The sequence below is a fragment of the Trifolium pratense genome, linkage group LG4, assembly GCF_020283565.1.
Source record: "Trifolium pratense cultivar HEN17-A07 linkage group LG4, ARS_RC_1.1, whole genome shotgun sequence".
NCBI classification, from domain to species: domain Eukaryota; kingdom Viridiplantae; phylum Streptophyta; class Magnoliopsida; order Fabales; family Fabaceae; genus Trifolium; species Trifolium pratense.
Window position 1 is genome coordinate 7,203,900 of NC_060062.1, and position 23,758 is coordinate 7,227,657.

The window sequence follows — 23,758 nt, forward strand, 5'->3', positions numbered from 1 at the left end:
CGTGGCTAGAAATTCACTTTTAAGATGGATAAATGATATAATCAGGTTTAAACTCCGATTCTACATATATAATGTAATGTTTCAGTTAAACTCACGAGACTATTTGTTTTTATATTTCTAGTTAAGGTGTTCTTAAGTTTACAATACATATATATTAAAATGTAAGGTTAAATATATTTTTTGTCTCTAAAAATTATCAATTTTATTTTAATAGATCAATTTGTTTTTAGTTCTTATAAAAAAAAAAGTGACATGTTTTAGTCCTTAAAAAAAATTTTAAGTATGCAGTTTTAGTCTTGTTAATTTTCAAAATTGTTTATTTATACTTAAATTTATAATTTTTTAATATTATTTTTCCAAACATTTTTAGAATACTACAAAGAGTACGTAGTTTCTTTACAAAATTTAGATTTTATTTTTAAATTGAAAAGAATTAATTATGAATTTTTTAAAATTTCAAAACATAAATACAATAGTGACAAAAATCTCGACTTATAAATAAAATTTTGAATTCCTTTTTTGTCGAGGAATTTTTTATAATGTTCTAAACATGTCTATGAAATATTCATCCAAAAATACGCATTGGTTTAACAGTAGAGAATAAAACTGCATGCATAATAATTTTGTAGGGACCGAAATACATGCCACATTTTTTTATAGGGACCAAGAATAAAAATTGATGAAAGCCAAAAAAAAATAAAAGATAAAAAATAAAACTCAATAATTTTGTAGGGACCACACATGAATTTTTGAAAGCAAGAGGGACCATTAAGAAATCGGTCTCAATCCAAGGTAAATTTTAACCTTTCGAATGATCAATTGCAATCGGCATCATCACACCAACAATCTCAACATGGAAAGCATAAGAGATGCCAAGATTTTTAGCATAATAATCAAGAGTATGAGCCAAACATCTCTAAAAATATCTCTATAAGCTGTTAGGCCTGAACACCCTAAAGCAGCCCCATGTGTAAGAGGCTTCGTCATAAGAGGCGTTCTTCATCATTTTGTTATGGGAAAAGTCTTAGTAATAGTTAAGGGGATGGTCATAAGCATCGAGCTCGCAGTAGAGATGTATAATCTTAATTTTATTGTTTATTAATTCTCTGGTTTTCATGGGAAGAGAGTTTCGATAATCTAAAGTTTAATCACAAGATAAGTAAAGTCTGATCAAAAATCGTTCGCATAAAAAATTGAGCTAGGATTCTCCCAAATAATTTATCTTTAAGTGTGACTCGTTAACCACTTATAAGCTCAATCTTAAATATATATATGTGTGTAGAAAAGAGAGAAAAGTACAAAGGGAGAGGAACAAAGACTTAAACCCCTCAAACAAGACTTTACCAAATTTAAAATCGGCAAATTAATCTATTTCTAGAAAAATCTTCTAAGATCAAATTAAAAATGATTAAAATTGCAGTGTCAAATTGAAATTATCTGAACTTATAAGGTACTAAAACTCAAGTGGCCCTTATATAGTTATATTAATAGGGACCATTTATGTCTAAAGTAAATGCGTTGTCAACTATTTGACGTTTATTTCTACAACTGATATTCATTTTTATTATTTTTATTGAGGGATGTTTTTCTTGTGTATCATGAAAGGTTAAATGGAAAATAAAATAAAATATATCGAACGTTTATAAACAAAAAGAATAAATTAATTAAAGAGATCAATTAACATTTAACAATTATTCTATTTTATGAATGACTTCTTGCAACTCCTATATGCTACTAGAAATAACAAAAAGAATGAGTTAATTAAAGACATAAACACAACATATTTAACAATTATTTTATTTTAGGAACGACTTCTTGCAACTCATGTGGGCTAAAAACTATGTCCTATATATTTAAATTAATAAAGCTTGAAACTTTACTATGAAACAAATTTCTAATCAGATACATGTAAAAGAGAAAAATGACTCAAATTCCCAAAACAATTTATGTTTTAATTATCTTTCTTTTTATATTTCTTGTTGTCATCGATGGTGGTAAAGCATCTTCACACCATTTCAAATTTCTTTCTTTATCTTATACACAAAATATATCATCACCTTTTTTGTAACATGTCTTTTTTTTATCTTATTTGATTTGATATCTCAGGATTTATTCCTTGCGATAGTTGGCGTGATTGTCCAAAAAACTTTTGTGTGTATCCTCGACGGAAGGTGTGTGTTGGTGGTTTTTGTGAATGTGAGTACAAAAGTATATTTATGTTATTTCTTACTGTATGATGTTTTTCTCATACACTGATTTATTTTTCATCGAATTTTTAATTTTTTTTACTAGCTATTATAAGCAAAAAATTACTTTTTACGTTATTGAAAAATTAATGTATTTGATTTATAATATAAGTTAAATACATCAATTTTCTAATGAACCTAAAAAATAATTTTTTGCTTATAGTGACGGATGAAGTATAACGTTACCTTTCATTCATTCATAGAGGATGTACAAATAATGTCACATTGTCACTTCATAATTATAATTAGTTACCTAAAAAAGCAATAATTATAATCAGTTATTTTATTAATAAATAAAGGAAATATATGGTTCCTCACTTTTTTTTTACTAAAACATGACGATATTCATTCAAATAATTGATAGAATATAAATAAAAAATTAACATAGCGAAAAACAAAAATGATAAATATGAGAATAAACACACATCATCTAAGTTAATAGTAGACGGCGGCAAAATGCTTACAAATAATATGATAAAATAAAAGTCACAGGAATGTCCATACTTCTGGATCTGCAGCGTTGATGCCTAAATCATTGATTGCATCTGAAATTGATTGAAGATGACATTTCAATATGAAGTAAACGAATACCGCAACAAGACGATAAATCAAACAACGCCGTACCAAGACGATGACAAACACAACGCCGCACTCGGACGACGAAATCATAACTACAAAAGAAAGCAACTAAAAGACTTAACCGGTAGAGAAAAAAAAACTCAAAGAGAAAAAAATTAGGATCGGCACAAAGAGAGAACTTTTAAGCTATTATTATTAAATCATAGAATATTTCACGTGTGCTTGCCATTGATGGTAGTGTGTTTTCTATATGATTATCACTTTCTCAGTTATTCATCTTAAAAAAAAAAACATTTTAGCTACTAAATTACTTGGAAAAAAACAAAAGAAAATATATGGTTGAGTAGATTAATTTTTTCGTATTTTTGCCCAATAGTATAATATTGTATTCATCTAAGCATCTGGATTAGAGAAGATTAAAGTTCAATTAATTTAACTAAATGACACATGTCTCTTATAATTTAACTAAGATTTTATATTTAATTTTTGACCGACCATGTAGTAACGTTAAAACGTTTAGGAAGAATTTTTCATCTATTTGAATCCCACATGACTCAATAACTTAATCTCCATAGTTGCGTGCGAAAAATATACAACATTAAAAAAAAATTGTTTAGATATGTCTAATGGTTGTTGTTTATCCTCAAAGGCTTAAGAGTGTTTAAGTGGTTTTGAAATAGTTAGGTTGCGTTTGACTTTTTTTTAAGGCTTAAAAGTTACTTCGAGAATAAAATAAAAAATAAAAAATTTAAAGTCAAAGTTAAAGTTGTTTGGCATTTATTATTATTTTTAACTTAATTATCACTTTTAAATCAAAATCTAGTAAAATATTTTTATAAAAGTTTTGATATTTTAATACAAATTTATCTTAAATAACAAACTTATGAAATTCAATTTTTTTAATAAAAAAAATTATATTATATAGAGACATGATTTTTAAAAGATAATTATCTTAGTAATAACAAACTTAAGAAACGATGTAAACAATATTTGATAAACATCGAAAAAAGATAATAATAACAAAGATAAAAAAAGATAATAACAGATAATTATCCTAATAATTTGTTGGTATTAACCCTCTGGTTCTCAGGAGAATGAGTCTCAATAATCTAGAGTTCGACCGCGAGGTAAGAAAAGTGTGACCATGAATTGTTCCCACTAGGAATCTAACTCAAGTTCTCCCAAACAATCTGTTATAAGGGAAGTTCATTAACCACTTAAACTCAATGATTAACTTAATTACAACTTTGAAATTGAAAGTAATAGAAATATCTTTCAATGTAATTTATCTTCATATCCTTTTAGTCTAGTAATTCAGCCATTAGACTTGCACACTTTAATGATGTGTTTGGTTTGAGAAAAAAAAATAAGAAAAAAAGAAAAACACGCAAATCAATTTCAAAGGTAGCAATCAATTGAGCAATATTGTTTTTTTTGGTAGTCAACTGAGCTATATTGTAATATTTTCATTTTAATTATTTTTTATATTTTCATTATGTAGATATTCACATTTTTCTTTTGCAGGTTCTGAAATAAATTCACTTGAGCAATTGTATACAAGGATGCCATGAGAAGCCTCATATTAAACCTTACTAGTTTTTCTGAATTGGAGAGGGAAAAAAAAACGATCTAAATCCCTCACTAATAGCGATGTTTAATGTTATTTTAAGTCTTTAATGTCATGATAGTTTTATGCTTAAGATGCTTTATATTTTATTATTATTATTATTTTTATATCTATAAATCATATTAAACTTATATAACTCTATATTATATTAAAAAATGTCAAAATATATGAAAATTTTGTTCATATAAAACGGGGCCGAAAAATTTAATACTTCCTCGATCTTTAATTTTTTTTGTCTTTTAACCTTTGAGCACACATGAGGATCGTTATGAGGACTTGATAAACTTGGCTTTATGAAAATAATTATTATCTTTATGTTTGAAAGGTTACTTTCAAATTGTCATGTGATACTAGTATTGGTATCTACTATTTTAGCAGTCATCAAAGTATCAATAGTTCCTACATTTAAAGAATTTCGGTTTGAAGGAAATCACTCAAACATTATCAACATACAAATTATATTTTTAGAAAAATAAAAGAGTTGCTAACGTTTAAAGAATTTCGGTTTGAAGGAAATCACTCAAACATTATCAACATACAAATTATATTTTTAGAAAAATAAAAGAGTTGCTAACGTATTGAAGATGATATTTCAATTGTATTTGAAACATTGTGTATATATATATATATATATATATATATATATATATATATATATATATATATATATATATATATATATATATATATATATATATCAGTGGCGGCTTAGATATATGTGCAAGGTGTGCGACGGCATCGGGCCTCAAAATTTTGAGGGCTTCGGCTCAAAATTTTGAGGTCCTATAATATTACTTATATATTATTTATACCTATAAAATATCATATGTATATTAATAGATTAATTTTTAGGCCCTAAACTAATAGTTATATATTATTAATGTTCATATAATATCATATAAGTATCAATAAATTAGTTATATATGCTCGTAAATATAGTTTTAGTCCATTTATTCTTTCCATAAAATTTAAACTTAGATTACGAGGTTCTTTTTTGACATTATATACAAAGATAATTATTTTGTATTTCTTATCCCATTTGATTTGATGCAATTGGTTTAATATTGATAATCTATATGTTTACAAGAATAAAAATGATTTTTTTTATATTATACGCATTTTAAATCGACAATTTAAAAAAAAATTAAATTTTTTATAATTAGGGCCACTTTTATATTTTGCATAGGGTCTCCTAAAACCCAGAGACGCCCCTGATATATATATATATATATATATATATATATATATATATATATATATATATATATATATATATATATATATATAAAAGAGTCAGGATCCGTTGACACCAACTAGTTTGACACCAAATGTTACACCTCTCAATAACGTTTTAACCGATATAAATTTTATAAAATCCACCGTTGGATTGAAAGTTTACATCATATAGATCATTTGTGTAAAATTTCAGACAAATCCAAAATCATTTGATATGCTATTGAGACACATAAAGATTAACGGCATTTAAAAAAATACAAAAACCGTTAATTTTGATGTATCTCAATAACATATCAAATGATTTTGGATTTATTTAAAGAATGGTCATAGTACCATAATTTCTGAATGGTCTTAGTACCATATTGGAAGGGCCTTTCCCTTAGTTAACCCTAATCCCCTTTCCCTTAGTTAACCCTAATCCCCTTTCCCTAATTTCCCTCCAAATCACATTTGTTTTTGAAAAAAAATAAAAAATTATCACATAGCATTGTACAGCTACACGTTTTAATTATCACATAGAGTATTTAGCTTAGCTTATAGTAGTATAGATAGAGCCACGAAATAATAAAATTTTTTGTCTACTCATTGTTTGAATTTCAAATTTTAAATTTACACATTAAATAGTATCAAATCAACTACTGCCATTCTAATTTGCCTAGAAAAACTAAAATTTGTTACACATTTTATAAATGTCCTGCATACTTGCATAATATGCTATAACAGAAAACAACCAGCCTAGTGTTCTCTTTCTACTATAGTACGTCTATACTATACTGGCTTCTTTGTTTTTTCTTTTTCTCCTCTTCTTCGAAACAAACCCACCGCCGCCACCGTCGCATAGTGTTCTTTTTCTTTGTTAAAGAATCATTAGACTTGATTGGGACTGTATATTTTATATATGTGGTTTCGAGTTGGTTTTCCTTCATTTTTCTTATTTTTTATGGATATATGCTAATGACAGTACACCTTATGCCATTGATTTCTCGACTAATATCTAAAAAACAGTCAGGCCTGCAGTTTCTAGAGCTTGCAAATTGCAGCGAATTGAAGTTGATTCAATCTTAGCTGAGGCACTTGGAGTGCGAATCAGCTCTTGAACAGTTTAGCAATTGATGCAGTGAATGTAGTGAACTGCATTTTAGGTAAATGTTCTATTAATTATTAGAATTGATCCTATGAATCTGCCATACAAATTGCAAATAGTTTCTAACCTGTTTTTCTTTTACTAGCTAGAATTATCCATGTTAAGAGATGTTTTAATGTAGACGTACGCTTATGACTTAGCAAATCTTTCTAGGAATGTTGTTGGATCAAAAGTCTGGATAGGTAATATTGTAATACCCCTATTCAAGTTGCATCTCCATGAACTTCAAAATGTAAAGGTTCTGCCAAATTTAAAATATAGTCACATAATATTGTTATTTAGCACATTAAACAGAAGATTGTTATATCATTAGATTATTAGATGTTATTGTAGTTATTTGAGTATCATATATTTGATCAACACATATTGTCAATATACATTTAAAATATAAGATTGAATGATTTTTGTCCCCTGCAGATGTCAAGATGGTGAATTAGTTTAGAACATTTTTTAGGAGTTCAATCTATATGATTATGTGTTTCAATCATTTATTAGGTAACGAATTTTTGTTATTAAAAGTTGACATTAAGAAATTTTTAAAAATTATTGTAATTTTGCAGGGTATAAATCAATTCTTTTAGAAGGATCAAAATCAAAATGAGACATATTTGTAGGGACAGAAATCATATAATTTGTCTTGCTAGGCGGCAGTTTATTGCTTTCACTGTTACAACGACATGCTATTGCATTTCTGTATGTCGTCGTTTCTATCATCCAAAATTTTTGCTGTTTCAATTAACCATGGCACACCACCACAGCTTCGTCGAAACCGTTCTTGCATTGTAATAGTTAAGGTTTGAAACTTGAATTCATTTCATTCAATTCTAAAATCAAACTTTTTAACTTAAATTTACTAACTTTATATTGGTGCAGGTCCGTTGCATCCACACCCTCATATCGATAATGTTAAGTGTATAACCAACATGAAGATGAAGTTATATGACATAACACATTGAATGTGATATCAACAATGAAAGATATCTTTCTTTTTGTTATGCCGTAACTAAGTAATTATCTATTGATTGATTTAATTTAAAATGATTCACTTGCTGTTTTTTTAATATCATTTGTTGTTTACTATATTTATGTAGGATTTTCAATGGCTGCCCTCTAATATTTGAGGTGACTTTGGGTCGCACATTAATTGCTATCTCACATTTATTGATCAAAAGGATAATAAGTTTGAAGTGTTGATTGAGAAGAAACAATGCAAGATATTTCATTCACGTTGAAAGGAGTTGCGGTTATTTGGAACAAATCAATTCACATTGATGAGGGTTTAGTAGTTACAAATCAATTTTGTCCGATTACTAATATAGTATATTTTCATTTAGACTAATGATGAATTGAGTTTAAATTTTGAATTCTAGTGAAGTTTAATATACTACATGTGCTATATTTGAAGGAAAATTCTATCGTGCAGTAACTTATTTGGACTGTTTTGGTGCCGTCCTAATCTGACCAATGAAGATGCAATGTTCACTCACTTTGAATTATACGGTACAATCCACTTATATGGTACTTACCATGTATCTTTTTTTTTTTTTTTTTGATAATGTCTTACCATGTATCTTTATATTTATTAATATTTCAACTAAGTCCCTACCATATTAAAAGTTACAAAATTACCCCAATGTTTACATTGTTTTTAATTTTAATCGTAATCGTAAATCAATTAAAACAAAATTACAACTAAAATTGAAACAAAAAACAACAAAATCACAAAATCACTAAAATTGAAACTTCTGTTCATGACTTGCGTTTATCAAAGTCACTAAAATTTGAAGGAGTTGAGAGATACGATGAATAGAATTTACGAAAAAAAAACTTCACAACGTGATAATCACTACCACTAATAATCGATGGATATGCATCTATTAGGAAATATCTGCATAATTGTTAATTTACTGTGTATATATTTATTTTCCTTTATTAGTTTGATTATATCAAATCCCACTAATTTAGGATGACGGTTGTTATGGATTAGGATTAGCACTACTGTCTTCTCAAAATGTATTATATATATGATTTAGAAACTTGTGGATATACATATAAAACATACTGAGTTTTATTCCAAATTGCCTTGTCTTTCACATACTCTATAACACATTCTTGTTGCTATCTTAAGATGGCATCAGAGCTCGATCAGGGAATTAAAAATTCACATGATGAAGAGTCAAACAACAATAGTAGCAAACCAAATAACAAAAACAATTCCGGTATGGATTCTTCAAATCCATATTACATTCACCCTTCAGATCACCCTGGTCACTTACTTGTTCCAACAAAATTGAATGGCACCAATTACCCTTCATGGAGCAGATCGATGGTCCATGCTCTCACAGCCAAAAACAAAGTGGGTTTTATCGATGGATCCATCAAAGAACCATCAGAAGAAAAGCAACCTGCAGAATATGCGCTATGGAATCGATGCAACAACATGATTTTATCATGGCTCACACATTCTGTAGAACAGGATTTGGCCAAAGGAGTCATCCATGCCAAGACTGCCTATCAAGTTTGGAAAGATTTTAAAGATCAATTTTCACAGAAAAATATACCAGCAATATATCAGATTCAAAAGTCATTAGCCTCCTTATCCCAAGGCACCATGTCAGTCTCAACCTATTTTACAAAAATCAAAGGCCTTTGGGATGAATTAGAGTCATATCGCACTCTTCCTACTTGCAGCCAGATGAAGGCTCATGATGAGCAAAGGGAAGAAGATCGCTTGATGCAATTTCTCATGGGCCTTAATGACTCTTACAGCACTGTTCGCAGCAACATTCTCATGATGTCACCATTACCCAATGTGCGACAAGCTTACTCTCTAGTCATCCAAGAAGAGACACAACGCCAAATGACTTCTGAAATAACAGAGAATTTCTCCATTGCTGCTGCAGTCAACAATCATTCAAACAACTCCTCCAACAAGCCTTTCAAAAACAAGCATTGTGAACACTGCAATAGAGATGGCCACACAATTCATAACTGTCGAACTCTAAAATTTCACTAAGATTTCTGCAATAGGGATGGACACACAGAGGATCATTGCAAGGTTAAAAATGGAACATGGGGTTCGAACAACATGAGAAATCAGAGCAATAGACAACATCAATCACAGCAGCGACAAGTTGGGTCTCGAAGTACTGCATCTAGATCTTTCCCTGCTGCAAACGCATCGGAAACTTCACAATCTGCACTTGAATTATCAACAGAACAACTTCAACAACTTGCTCGTGCATTTACTATGATTTCTTCAAACAATAGTGCTGGTAATAACAATAGTCATGCAAATGCTCTAGGTCTGTCTCTCTTCTCTAATGCCTCAATAAATTCTGTATTCACTAAGCCTTGGATTTTGGACAGTGGAGCCACTAATCATATTACATCTGACCATACCAGTCTCTCTAAAACAAAGTCTTCTTCAATTCCTTTTGTCAATTTACCCACTGGTTCTTCTGCTCCAATCACATCGGTTGGGGACATGTCATTCAATACCAATATAACACTACATGATGTTTTATGTGTTCCTTCATTCCGGTTAAATTTGATGTCTGCTAGCAAACTGACCACATCCTTAAATTGTTGTGTTATTTTATTTCCTGATTTTTGTGTATTACAGGACTTGGCTACGGGGAAGATGATTGGCTCGGGTGAACAATGTGGTGGTCTCTATTACATGTCTCCATTGCAACGAACTCCTATCTCTCATCAAGTTTCTCAGGCCTCAGACATATGACATATGCGACTTGGACACCCATCTGTATCTCGTCTCAAATTAGTTTCCCCTTTATTGTCTCCAAATAACATGTCTTTTGATAATGATTGTAATATTTGTCCCATTGCTAAACAGACCAGACTTTCTTTTCCTTTAAGCTCTATTTCAACTCATGCTCCATTTGATTTATTACATTGTGATATTTGGGGTCCTCATAAAATTCCCACACATTCAGGGGCACGCTATTTTTTAACTATTGTTGATGATTTTACAAGATGCACGTGGCTATTTCTCATGCAATACAAATCAGATTCGCAAAATATTTTAAAATCCTTCATTAAGTTCGCCTATACCCAATTTCAAGCAACTGTTAAAACAATTAGAGTTGATAATGGGTCTGAATTCATGTCCATGAAAGATTTTTTTCAATCTCAAGGTATAGAACATCAACGAACTTGCGTTTACACTCCACAACAAAATGGAGTTGTGGAACGCAAACATCGTCATATTTTAAATGTGGCACGAGCATTATTATTTCAATCACACCTACCCCTTGAATTTTGGGGAGAATGTGTATTAACTGCTGTTTACTTGATAAATCGGCTGCCATCTCCATTACTATCCAACAAATCACCTTTTGAATTATTATATAACAAGCCACCACCACTTGATCACTTAAGGGTGTTTGGTTGCTTATGTTTTGCCACAATTGTCCATCCTACACATAAATTTGATCCTCGTGCAAGAAGAGGTATATTTGTTGGATATCCTACTGGACAAAAAGGATACAAAATTTATGATCCTGAGACAAAGAATTTCTTTGTAAGTCGTGATGTTAGATTTTGCGAAACTGATTTTCCTTCCATTCCCACAACATCTAAACCCAACTCAATCTCATATCATCCTCCCCATGAAGCCTTGGATGATTCACCTATTCCCACACCATCTCATGTACCTTCCACACATGATCTGAATCCTCCTCCACAACCACCTACTGCAACACCTTTCGCTGCCTCGCCCATAAATGACTCAATACCAACCACATCACATACTCCAGAACCACCAACTTCCCCCATTCCCCAAGTTAGACGATCCCTCCGTGACAAGAACCCCCCGATATGGCATCAAGACTACCACATGTCTCCACAAGTCAATACATCTTCCTCGGTACCAACGTCTCGGTCAGGTACTCAATATCCTCTTTCTCATTATCTTTCATATTCACGTATTTCTTCTACACATTGTACTTTTATAGCTAACATTACAGCCAATAAAGAGCCTCAATCTTATGATCAAGCTGTCCATGATCCACAATGGCAAGCAGCAATGAATACAGAACTAGAAGCATTACAACAAAACAACACATGGAGTCTGGTACCCCTTCCTCCTGGTCATAAGCCCATCGGTTGCAAATGGGTATACAAAATAAAGTATAAATCTGATGGGACAATAGAGCGCTATAAGGCACGCCTTGTTGCTAAGGGGTACACTCAGGTTGAAGGGATTGACTATCAAGAAACTTTTTCTCCGACTGCCAAAGTTACTACTCTTCGCTGTCTTCTTACCGTTGCAGCTTCTAATTGGTTCATACACCAGTTAGATGTGCAAAATGCTTTTCTTCATGGTGATTTACATGAATTAGTATACATGGAGCCTCCACCTGGTCTTCGCCGACAGGGGGAGAATGTTGTATGTCGGCTTAATAAGTTACTCTATGGACTTAAACAAGCGTCAAGGAACTGGTTCTCTACTTTCTCTAAGGCCATTCAAAAGGCCGGTTACCAACAATCAAAGGCTGACTACTCTCTCTTCACCAAGCCTCAAGGTACTTCATTCACAGCTGTCCTCATTTATGTTGATGACATACTTCTTACAGGGAATGATCTTGAAGAAATGAAACGTCTTAAAGAGTTCCTTCTCAAACACTTTCGTATCAAAGACCTTGGGGATTTGAAATATTTTTTGGGCATTGAATTTTCTCGTTCCAAAAAAGGCATCTTCATGTCTCAAAGAAAATATGCTCTAGACATCTTGCAAGATTCGGGACTGATTGGGGCTCGCCCGAACAAGTTTCCGATGGACAAGTTTCCGAGTGAACCAATTTGCAATTCTTGTACGCATGGTATAAGACTACCAGTAATACAACATCCCCTATGAATATTTGACAACCTCTTGCCCCCAGAGAGTGAAAATAGCAGTACAGAGAAATCTTAGGATTCGAAGAAAAGGAGAAATTGATGATTTTTCAATTTCATTGCATCGTTTTCGTCCGGAAAACAAGAAGATGGAGACGAACAATAGGTAGAATTTGGAATTTAGGGTTTTTAATTTTATTTTTAATTTGGTCAAATAAAAAACATTATAAATTATATTATCTGATTTGTTTTAAATTGAATTTTTTTTAATTTTTAAATGAATATTTGGGTGGAAGCTTAAGCGATGATTAGTCTAACATTAGACGTGTGTAATTGTTGGATTCTTCCAATGGCTAATTCTATTAGCACTCAAATTTGATGTTAATATATGCACTCTGTTGCAATAGAATTTTGGCTATATATAAATGAGATTTCTTATTAATAAATAAAGAATAATTGATATGTCGAAATGTTGTAATCTCTTGCACCGAAAAATTATTAGCCAATAAGCACACAAGCACTTGTCTCTCCATTGTAGATGTATTATGGACTCTATTTTGAATTCTTATTATTGTGTTTAATTTCAGATTTACTAGACTCTGACTGTTTGTTATACTATCATATTCAATATTTATAAAACATAAAATAATGTTTATATAAAACATTTTATAATTCTACACATCTTAAATAAAATAATGTTTAGGACAGAATTAAAATAAATCTATGTGTAGAATTATAAAATATTTTATATAAACATTATTTTATGTTTTATAAATGTTGTATATGATAGTATAACAACCTGTGCATTGCACGGGTCGGAGTCTAGTTGTTTATAAGATATATATATATATATATTTTCTTTCTTGTGTATCATGAAAGGTTAAAAGAAATATAAAATAAAATATATTGAAATTTAATAAACAAAAAGAATGAGTTAAAGGAGATAAATATGACCATTGATGTACTTTAAAGACATCTAACAATATATAATTCCATTTTTACAAATAGTTTTTTTTATTTTTTATTATTATACAATAGCTTCTTGCATCTCGTATGGACTATAAAAATTATATATTTAAAGTTAATAAAGCTCGAAACTTTTGCATTAAAAAGTTTTCTTTTGTTGATGAGTTATATAGAGAAGAAATATGGCTCAAATTCACAAAATAGTTTATTCTTTGATTATCTTTTTTTCTCTATTTGTTTTTGTAATTGACGGCGGTAAGTAATTTTTCAAACTAGTTCAAATTTTCTTCTATATCTTATATACAATATTTCATCATCTTTTTAGTAACATTTCTTTTGATCTTATTTGACACCCCTAGGTTTTATTCCTTGCAACCATTGGACTGATTGTCCAAAACAATTTTGCTTGCATCCTCGACGTAAAATATGCGTTGATTTTTTTTGTGAATGTGAGTAAGCATAGAAATATTTTTATGTTACTTCTTATAGCGTATCATAATATTTGTACATTATAATAATGTTGGTACTCTAATCACTATATATTTCCTTTATTTATTAAAATAACCAGTTATAATTATAATTATAACTTTATAAGATCCTCAAAGGCTTAAGGGTGTTTAAGTCATTTTGAAATAGCAATAGAGGTTTAGTCAAGGTTTGATGGCAGATGTTCTAGTACAGTTTTCTATAATCAGGGTAGGTTATATAGGTAAATTCTAATATGGACCACTTCATCAAGTGGTAAGTGGTTCATGGTGGACAGGGTAGGTTATATAGGTAAATTCTAATATGGACCACTTCATCAAGTGGTAAGTGGTTCATGGTGGACCAGTCATGAATAACATTATAACGAATACGAATTTTACAAAATCCACCGTTGGATTGAAAGTTTATATCATATAGATCATCAATAGAAAAATTTAGAAAAATTGAAAATCATTTGATATGTTATTGAGACACGTCAAGATTAACGGTTTATTAAACAACATAAATCTTGATGGGTCTCAATAACATATCAAATGATTTTCAAAAAATTTTAAAAATTTTATGGATGATCTATACGATATAAACTTTCAATCCAACAGTGAATTTCGTAAAATTCATATTCGGTAGATTACTTGTCCACGATGGACCACTTGTGAAGGTGGTCCACCGTAGCATTAGCCCGGTTATATATTGTGATACGATCCTTTTAGTGTTTGAAGGTAAATCTCTCATTGTTTGAAGGTAAGATCATTTTAGTATACTTCCTCCGTCCCAAAATATAAGCAAAATTTGGTCAACATAAGTGAATATATTTGAACCTAATTGTGAACCACATACATCACATTACTTTGACTCATTTTTGCTTATATTTTGGAACGGAGGGAGTACAAATTTCTTGCACCTTCGGGATTAACTTTGATTCTAATTTTTCTTATTGACACATGTAGGCGCGGAACGCGCCTGTCTGAGTCTGCTAGTAGAAATAAATGTGATGTCAATTTTGCCGTTAAATGTAAAAAAAAATAAAAAATAAAGTTGAAATTAATAAGATTATTTTATTTTTAATTTTTTTATTAACAACAAGAGATAAGGCCCAAAGGTGAACATAGAGCCTGCAAACACACGAGCTATCGCAACCGTTCTCAATGATACGCCTAGCATTTTATTTTTTAAAATGATCGATGTTAATAATTAGTATTGTTAGTTTTGATGAGGTTGGAAATCGAAACTCATTTATACTTAGTTCTTAACTACCAAATCATCCTTATATCCTTTAATTTATTTGAATATATTTTGTTTTAATAATTTTCATATTTTATCGGAGATATTTACATATTCATTTTTTTTTGTAGGCACTGAAATAGTCGAGTGAAGATGTCTGAGAAGTCTTATATTGGATTATAATATGTATTTTTAAATAAATTGATTAAAAAAAATAATAAATAAATATTATTATGGTCTTCATGTTTTAATTTAGTCTAATATATTGTAAAATAAATATCTACCACTAGTATCTAATACTCCCTCGGTCCCAAATCTATATATATAATTCCTAGATAGTTCTCCTACTATCCATCTTAACCCTAATCCACATCACCCATTTACATCCAATTAAATCACACAATAATGCCACATCACTTCCTTATATTATATAATTTTCATCTCTATTTTTTTTTTGTTTTCACATCACTTCCTTATATTATATCATTCTCATCTCTATTTTTTTTGTTTTTATATTATATCAATCTCATAATAAATAATAAAGAATTATGATTCTCCAATTATCCAAAAATTGATGTCACAAGATGTTACAATTTTCTACATTATTATTGAATTATACCGCTCCAATTATCCAAAAATTGATGTCACAAGATGTTACACTTTTCTACATTATTATAATATTTCTTAGTGACAATGAAGATGAACATAGTTGGATTCTCTTTCAACATTTATCTCATTTAAATGTTAACCGTTTTCATAGAAACAACAAAGAGTTTATAATTTAGTCACACAAAAAAATACGAAGAGTGTATACATTATTGACTTAATTACATTATAATTTTAGAGAAGAGTGAATGTTATGCAAAAAGTTAGGTTATGGGATTGAAATATATAATAATCATTATCATTATCGTATTTCATTCAATTTTAGTGTGTCGCCTATGCGTTGCACTATTGCATTGGCTGGCGCACCCCACAAAAAAAATAAAAAAATATTTCATTCAATTTTGATGGTCTGTACTCATTCTCTATACATATAGGTATATATATTGGTTGGAGGAAGTGATAAGTACATCACTTTTGTATTATTATTATTATTATTATTATTATTATTATTATTATTATAATTTTCATTTTATAATACTTATTATTACAATTTATACGAATAATTTTTCAACATTATAATATAAAATTTCACATAACACCTGTGCATCGCACGGGTGTGGGACTAGTATACAAATAAAAAGACAGAATTTATTAGTTTAGTGAAAAATATGTTATTATGTTTTTGGTGAAATAGCTGGATGCAATCAAGAGTTCATTTTTGGTGAAATGATGTCCATGACATAAATGGGGAAAGTGTTGGTCATTTTACAATAAACTTGACAACTGAACTTGAAAATAGAATTCAGAAGCTTGAAAAAGTTATATTTGTCCCAAAGCTTGAAATTGTTTGAGATAAAGCCAAGCCATAGTGTAGTAGAATCCATGGAATAGGAAAAACACACATATATATATATATATATAAGAATCCATGGAATAGAAAAACTACAATTCAATTAAGAATTTCACAACACAAGTTCACAAAACAAAATAGAAAAAACAGCAATCCAATTAAGTAGTAGAAACAGAAAGCAAAAGTACAAACTACAGATATTAAAAAAAACCCAAGGTTCAAGATCTTCTAACTATTGTCGGAAGCATAAACTGAAACTGCAACTGATTGATAATGAAAACTCCTTTTGAAAGATCTTCAAATTAACCAACTACTTTGTGTTTACTTTGATGTCAAGTTGGTTCTTGTTTAGGAACTTTCAAAGAAGTTGATTCTTGGTTAGGCACATTCAACTGGTCTCCGAGTACATCAGTCAAGGTAAATTTTGATGTCAATGAAGCTGCAAGCAGGCTCAAAGCCTGCACCACAAATGTAAAGGCAATCAGAAGTTTAAAAAACAAATAAAATGACAAATTTAGTATATGCAACTCTGTTTCAAAATAAAAACTCATGCTAACTTTCAAAGTAGACAGTAGCCACCTTACCTCAGCTTCACCAATGCTTATCACCTTCACTTCAATGTCGTCAAGGGAAAGGCGTAACTCTTTCAAATATGAAAAGCAGGAATTAGCAGAAAGTGGTTTTACTTTTAGATCATCTCCAACACTAAATAATGTTGCTCTCTTCACAAATCCCACAACACCTTCTTTTAACCTGTTGGGGGATTTAGGATCCAGTGCAGTCAAGAGTTTTGCATCATAAATTGATCCCTCTGTCTTAGAAATCACTCCTCCCTCTATCTTTTCTTTTATAATATAAAAAAAACCATCATTTAAAGATAACCTCTCTGTACCATAATAATAAGTAGGGTCTTCTACATGAGGAATGTTGAGAGGCTGGTTTGGACAGCCAAACTGTGGTGCTATACCAGGATTTAGTAACACAGAGTGTGAGTCGGTACACAATGAAGAATCCAATTTCTCCACACTCTTGTACAAATTACCAACGCATCCAGTAAGAGAGTTACCATCAAAAAGATTTACAATGGACCCTAATGGCATAGTAAGGAAGCTAAATATGAAATTAACAAAATCTCCATTAGCTTCTGCAATGATTATTTTTTCCTTAGATTTACTTTGCACTACCTTAATATCCATTTTACTAGTGGTACTAGTGCAAGGTGATGCTTTAAAAGTTGATGCAGATTGGTTAGGTGGGTTGTCTTTATTCTTGGAGCTACTTGCCAAAAGTGTATTTGTGAGAGGTTCATGAGAGGTTAAGGTATACTTGAGGAGGTTCAATATCTGTATAAGATGTTAGTAAAACACAATTGGTAAGAATAACAATATAAGAACTAGCCAAATTAGTGGTATGGAACCATGTGAATGAAAGACATCTCCTCCAAAGATTTCTCCTATATATAGTGATGTTTTTTCCATTCACATGCAAAACTAGTAAAGTGTGTCTTATTTCTTCTAATTATACATAATAACACATGCTTAACTTTATGTTATCAACTATGCCTGCTAAATATGAAATTAAAAAAGTTTAAAAGAAAATACAATACTCCCTCCGGTCCTATGTATAAGAAAATTTTTGCTTTTTTGATTTATTGTAAAATGAATGTATCTAGACTATAATTTCCTTTAGAGTGGCCGGGGTTCGAACCCCGGATTCAACATTTCTCCACATTTAAATATATGAGAGTCTAGCCGGTAACCTACTGGACAAAAATAAATAAATAAATAAATGGAGAGAATTTTAACTCAAAAACAACACCATTACCTCCTGCTTTCCAATGTTGCGTCTGATTTCCTCCAGTTGAGTCAAGTCTGGATACCCCAGTTCTATCAACAGCTGCATGGAAGTCACCAAGGAACTTGGTACAATCTTTAAATCATCAAACACCATAAACATTAATCCATCATCTCTGACAAACACCCCACTTTCCACACTAGTACTACTCTCCTGATCACCCTCAGAATCCAAATTCTGAGGTTGTCTAGTTGGTTTTCCACACGTACAATTAAGATTTTGAAAAGTAGTGAACTTCTTACAAGAATCACACACAAAAATCTTATTTGATGGTTCGGTATCATCAATATTCAAGAACAACTTCATGCACAGTGATTCACATGGATTCTTAGGATGCAACAACATTTGTTTGCAGACAGGGTTGTTCCAAATATGGTCTGAGTTGAGGTTTTGGACACTTTGGTAGAGGTTTTGGATGCTGTCAAGAAATGGGAATGAATCTGATGATTGTTTGTCATTGTTATTGTTTTTGGTGGATAGAAGACGAACGATGGTGCCAAGTGGAAGAGATAGGAAGCTGAAGAGAGTGTCAACAAATTCCTTTGTTGATTCCACAAATATAACTTTGTTTCTTTGTTTGTCCACTAAGATTTTCAGGGGAATTGTTCTTTTATCATCATCTTGTTGTTGTTGTTTTTCAGAAGCCATGGGAGCACGTTGTAGGACTCAACCAAAAAAAAAACCTTAGAATTGAAAAGCATAGAAATATTGGATGACTCTGATTTACTATATATGAGGCATGTTCTTTGATATGTCTCTCAAAATTTTTGGGTTGGGTTGATTGATTGTATATTGAGGAAAGGTGGAGCTGAGTGAGTAAACAATGAAAACAGTATGGCACGTGGCAAACAAGGAGAGGCTCGTACTGTACTTTAAGAAAAGGAATATAAAATTTTATTAAAGAAAATAAACACACCTTAAAGTGTGATTCCTACTTTAAGAAAAGGCAGTGCCACAATGGGCATTGATTCCATTGTGCTTTTGTTCAATGGTTATGATCGAGCAAGATGAGAATAAAGTGAATCAAACCGATGCAAAAGAAGTTATAGTGGTGGAGGGTTAATTTTTGTTGCTAACATTATAGAGGTTTTCTTTGAGAGTAAGACTTTGATGGTCACGTGATCATATAGTCACACTCACATAATTGTTGATTATTTATGAAATAATTAAATGAATAGAATAAAAAATTCAAATTTTATGAGTGTGACCAAAAAATTATATTTGATCATGTGAGCATATAAGAATAGTTCTTTCTTTAACCTGGAAAATGCAAAAGAAAATAATAGTGAAATGTTGAATACTAATAACAATAGTATAACAGAACATTATAAAAACCACAATCAAGTTAAGAATTTCTTGAATCCAGTTCATAAAATTAATTAAATAGAAAAACCACAATCCAATTGAGTAGTAGAAACAGAAAGGAAAACCACAAAACAAGATTTCTAGCTATTGTTGAAACACAAGCTGAAACTGCAACATTTCTAGCTATTTTTCAAACTAAGATTCTTGTTTAGGGACTTTCAAAATAGTTGATTCTTGTTCAGTCACATTCAAAAAGTCTTGCAGTCCATTGGTCAAGGTAAATTTTGATGTCAAGAATGCTCCAAGGAACCTCAAAGCCTACACCACAAGTAAAGGGAATCAAATTAAGATGTTAAAAACATCCATAAACGATTATAAATTCAACGATAAAATGTTAGCCACCTTACCTCAGTTTCACCGATGGGTATCACCTTCACTTCAAGATCATCAATAGGAAGGCTTAATTCTTTCAGATATGAAAGGCAAAAATTAGCAGAAAGTGGTTTCACTTCTAGATTATCTCCTACACCATAAAATGTTGTTCTCTTCATGAATCCCACAACACCTTCTTCTGAACTGTTGAAGAGTCTAGGGTCAAGTGCAATCAAGGTTTTTGCATTATAAATTGATCCCTTTGACTTAGAAATCACTCCTCCCTTAACCGTTACTTCTATTGTTCGATAAAGATCACAATAATTACGATCCCTCTCTCGCTTTGGTGTTCCAGTGCCATAGTAATATGAACCTCTAGTGGATGGTGGTTGTAAATGGGGAATGTTGACGGGCTGGTTTGGCCAACCCAACTGTGGTCCTATACCAGGATTGAGTAAGACAGATGTAGGGTCCAAGTTCTCCACACTCTTGTACAAATTACCAACACATCCAGATCCAGCAAAAGAGTTGGCTCCCAAAAGCTTTACAATGGACCCTAATGGCATGGTAAGGAAGCTAAAAATGAAGTCAACAAAATCTCCATTGTCTTCTATAGTGATTATTTTGTTCTGAGATTTACTTTGCACTACCTTAATATTCATTTTACTGCCGTCACTTGGGGAAGGCATTACTCTAACAGATGATTCAGATTGGTTAGGCGGGCCATCTTTGATTTTGGAGCTACTTGCCAAAATTGTATTTGTGAGAGGCTCATGAGAGGTTAAGGTATACTTGAGTAGGTTCAGTATCTGAAAAAAATGTTAATACACAAATGGTAAGAAAGACCCACTTGAGTAGGTTCAGTATCTTGCAAAAATAATTGTCCCAAGATAGATACAATACAACATCAAACAAAAACAACACAAAACCATTAATTACCTCCTGCTTGTCAATGTTGTGTGTGACTTCCTCTAGTTGAGTCAAGTTTGAACACCCTGATTCAACCAACATCATTAAAGAATTCACCTTGGAACTTGGCAAAATCTTCAAATTATCAGACACCAGAAACATTGTTCCACTTCGTCTAAGAAAGACTCCATTTTTAGCATTATTGCCCTGACCTTCAGAATCCAAATTCCTTGGCTTTCTATTTGGGAGCTTCCCACAGGTGCATTTAAGGTTTTGAAAAGTAGTAAACTTGTAACAAGAATCACACACAAAAAACTCTATTGATTCAGTATCATCAATATTCAAGAACAACTCCTTCAACAGTGATTCCCACGGGTTCCTGGGACGCAACAACATTTGTTTGCATGCAGGGCTGCTCCAAATATCATTTGAGTTTATGTTTTGAACACTTTGGTAGAGGTTTTTGATATTGCCAAGGAATGGTGATGATTCTGATTGTTGGTCACTGTTGTTGTTGGTAGCGGTGGCTAAAAGTCGAACAATAGTGGGAAGTGGAAGAGATAGGAAGCTGACGATAGTTTCAACAAAGTCTTCTGTTGCTTCCACAAAAACAACTTTGTTGCTGTTTTTGTCCACTAAGACTTTGAGGGGAATCGTCTTGGAGTTTTGTTGTTGAGAAGCCATGGCAGCAAGTTGTAGTACTCAATAGAAAAGACTTGAAATTGAAATGCACTGGAATATTGGATTAGTGTGTGATTTATAGAAGTATTTGGTTTTTACTATTAGAAATCAAAATATAAACCGTCATATTACATTACATAAACAATAAATAAAAGAAATATGAACCAGCGTCTGTATTCTGCTGATCGTACAGTCATCCATAAGGTGGGTTCTTTGGAAAGTCTCTTCACTTTCAAATTCTTACTACTACATGTCCCTATGCCAACTATGATTAATTAATTGCCACTCATTAATTTCTCAATTCTTCATTAAAAAATTAGTCGATCCAAATCCCTACTACTTTTATTTATGCTAGTAGTACTAGCTAGTACAAGAGCAGCAAAACGGTATTGTTCTGCTCACAAGGTTGTTAAACTTGAATTTTACGTCGACTCAATTTGTTAAATGCCACTCACAAAAAACACAAATTTTTTCCGATTTTTCTCAAGAATAAGTAAAACTTATAATGGTTCAAAAAAAAAGTAAAACTTATAATGAAGGAGCAACAAAAAATATAAGATATTGGTGGAGATGAATGAGATATATTTGATGGAGTTAATAATCATGAAGTTGCTAGTCTTTCCATCAATGAACCTGAACTAGAGGTGACGCTATTTAAGAAAATTGCTTTTTAATTTTAATTTGATGTTTAGTTGTCATTTGAATTACATATAAAGTGTGGTCTTTTTCTTTTTTTTTTGTTACAAAAAGTGTGGTCTTTTTAATTATTTGTTTTAACAATTTAATTTATATATATATATACTTGTACCTTAGTTTTTCTAAAAATGTTATATTTTGTGCCGGTACTTGGTACCTAGGCAACGTAGCTTGACGTACATTTGCTTGCCGATCATCTAGAGAAGCCAAATATATACCCTATGTATGGTAACTGGTAAGATGGTGAGGGACTTACATAGTGATGTTAACAAAATGTGGTTGAGTATGCCAGAATATGGAGTAGGGACTATGTGGCTATACATGATACTCAAATGAAGATTATGGATGTATATGTTGATAATGATTGGCATCTAATTACTCTTAACACATATATTTCAGAAACAGTGAAATTCCAGACATGTTCATATGGGTTGGTGATCTTGATGTTGATGGTATTTAGTATTTACAGATCAAGTTCAGTGAACAAAAAGTTCTTCATTTGGTGTATTGGTCACCAATCTATCCCAACATTTTATATGCTCCATCATAGAAGAATGAGAATTCCAACCTGTTAAATCATGACAAAACTGTTATCCATTAAGGGGCTGTATTTTTGCTTCAAAGATTTGGCACTCTCTCAAACGTATGCTATTGAGTATATTATTTTGTTCGGCACTAGACAGTTTACATCTATTTTCCTCGCTGGTCTTTGGCGGAATTGGATGTCCAGAAATTCTAGGTGTTAACAAGGCTAAAATGCTCTATTTTGAAGCTTTCTTTAATCTAGGTATTTCAAAAGAGATAAAGCCGCAATCTAATTAAGTAGTAGAAACAGTAGGCAAAAGGAGAAACTACAGAATCTGTAATACAGATATTACAGAGGTCCAAGATCTTCTAGCAATTGTCAGAAACAAAAGCAGAAACTGCAACTGATTGATAATGCAGGCTCCTTTTGAAAGTTCTTCAAATTAATCAAAACGGTTGAATCACAAATGGATTGTTGAAATTCACTACTACGGCAAACTGTGTGAGTTACAACAGCAGTGAATCCAGGTGCAAAAACAACAATTTTACCTCTGCTTTCCAATGTTGTGTTTGATTTCCTCTAGTTGAGTCAAGTCTGA

General features: G+C 31.3%; 2 protein-coding genes and 2 long non-coding RNA genes across 4 annotated transcripts; 2 read left to right on the forward strand and 2 right to left on the reverse strand.

The window, feature by feature from the left end:
* Window positions 1-1,858: 1,858 nt before the first annotated feature.
* Window positions 1,859-4,525, forward strand: LOC123923275. The gene is made up of 3 exons (XR_006814337.1): window positions 1,859-1,994; window positions 2,107-2,196; window positions 4,350-4,525. It is a non-coding gene; the product is annotated as an uncharacterized LOC123923275 (long non-coding RNA).
* A 1,480-nt stretch (window positions 4,526-6,005) lies between these two features.
* Window positions 6,006-8,408, forward strand: LOC123923478. Its single transcript, XR_006814409.1, has 4 exons — window positions 6,006-6,830; window positions 7,393-7,626; window positions 7,706-7,839; window positions 7,924-8,408. It is a non-coding gene; the product is annotated as an uncharacterized LOC123923478 (long non-coding RNA).
* Window positions 8,409-16,838: 8,430 nt separating this feature from the next.
* LOC123921177 lies at window positions 16,839-20,709 on the reverse strand. The gene is made up of 4 exons (XM_045973607.1): window positions 20,384-20,709; window positions 18,642-20,294; window positions 17,402-18,160; window positions 16,839-17,275 (listed from the first exon to the last, which is right to left on the reverse strand). Exons 2-4 carry the CDS (start codon window positions 19,317-19,319, stop codon window positions 17,150-17,152), a joined length of 1,563 nt encoding a protein of 520 aa, XP_045829563.1. The 5' UTR covers window positions 19,320-20,294; window positions 20,384-20,709; the 3' UTR covers window positions 16,839-17,149.
* LOC123922034 lies at window positions 20,172-21,983 on the reverse strand. The gene is made up of 3 exons (XM_045974779.1): window positions 21,288-21,983; window positions 20,384-21,157; window positions 20,172-20,294 (listed from the first exon to the last, which is right to left on the reverse strand). The coding sequence occupies exons 1-3, from the start codon at window positions 21,939-21,941 to the stop codon at window positions 20,172-20,174; spliced, it is 1,551 nt and encodes a 516-aa protein (XP_045830735.1). The 5' UTR covers window positions 21,942-21,983.
* Window positions 21,984-23,758: the final 1,775 nt, after the last annotated feature.

Coding starts and splice junctions, on each gene's coding strand:
- LOC123921177 (XM_045973607.1), bottom strand. CDS start 19,319: ATGGCTTCTGAAAAACAACAACAACAAGATGATGATAAAAGAACAATT. Junction 18,161..18,641: donor GCAACATTGGAAAGCAGGAG/GTAATGGTGTTG, acceptor CATCTTATACAG/ATATTGAACCTCCTCAAGTA. Junction 17,276..17,401: donor TAAGCATTGGTGAAGCTGAG/GTAAGGTGGCTA, acceptor TTTGTGGTGCAG/GCTTTGAGCCTGCTTGCAGC.
- LOC123922034 (XM_045974779.1), bottom strand. CDS start 21,941: ATGGCTTCTCAACAACAAAACTCCAAGACGATTCCCCTCAAAGTCTTA. Junction 21,158..21,287: donor ACAACATTGACAAGCAGGAG/GTAATTAATGGT, acceptor CATTTTTTTCAG/ATACTGAACCTACTCAAGTA. Junction 20,295..20,383: donor TACCCATCGGTGAAACTGAG/GTAAGGTGGCTA, acceptor CTTGTGGTGTAG/GCTTTGAGGTTCCTTGGAGC.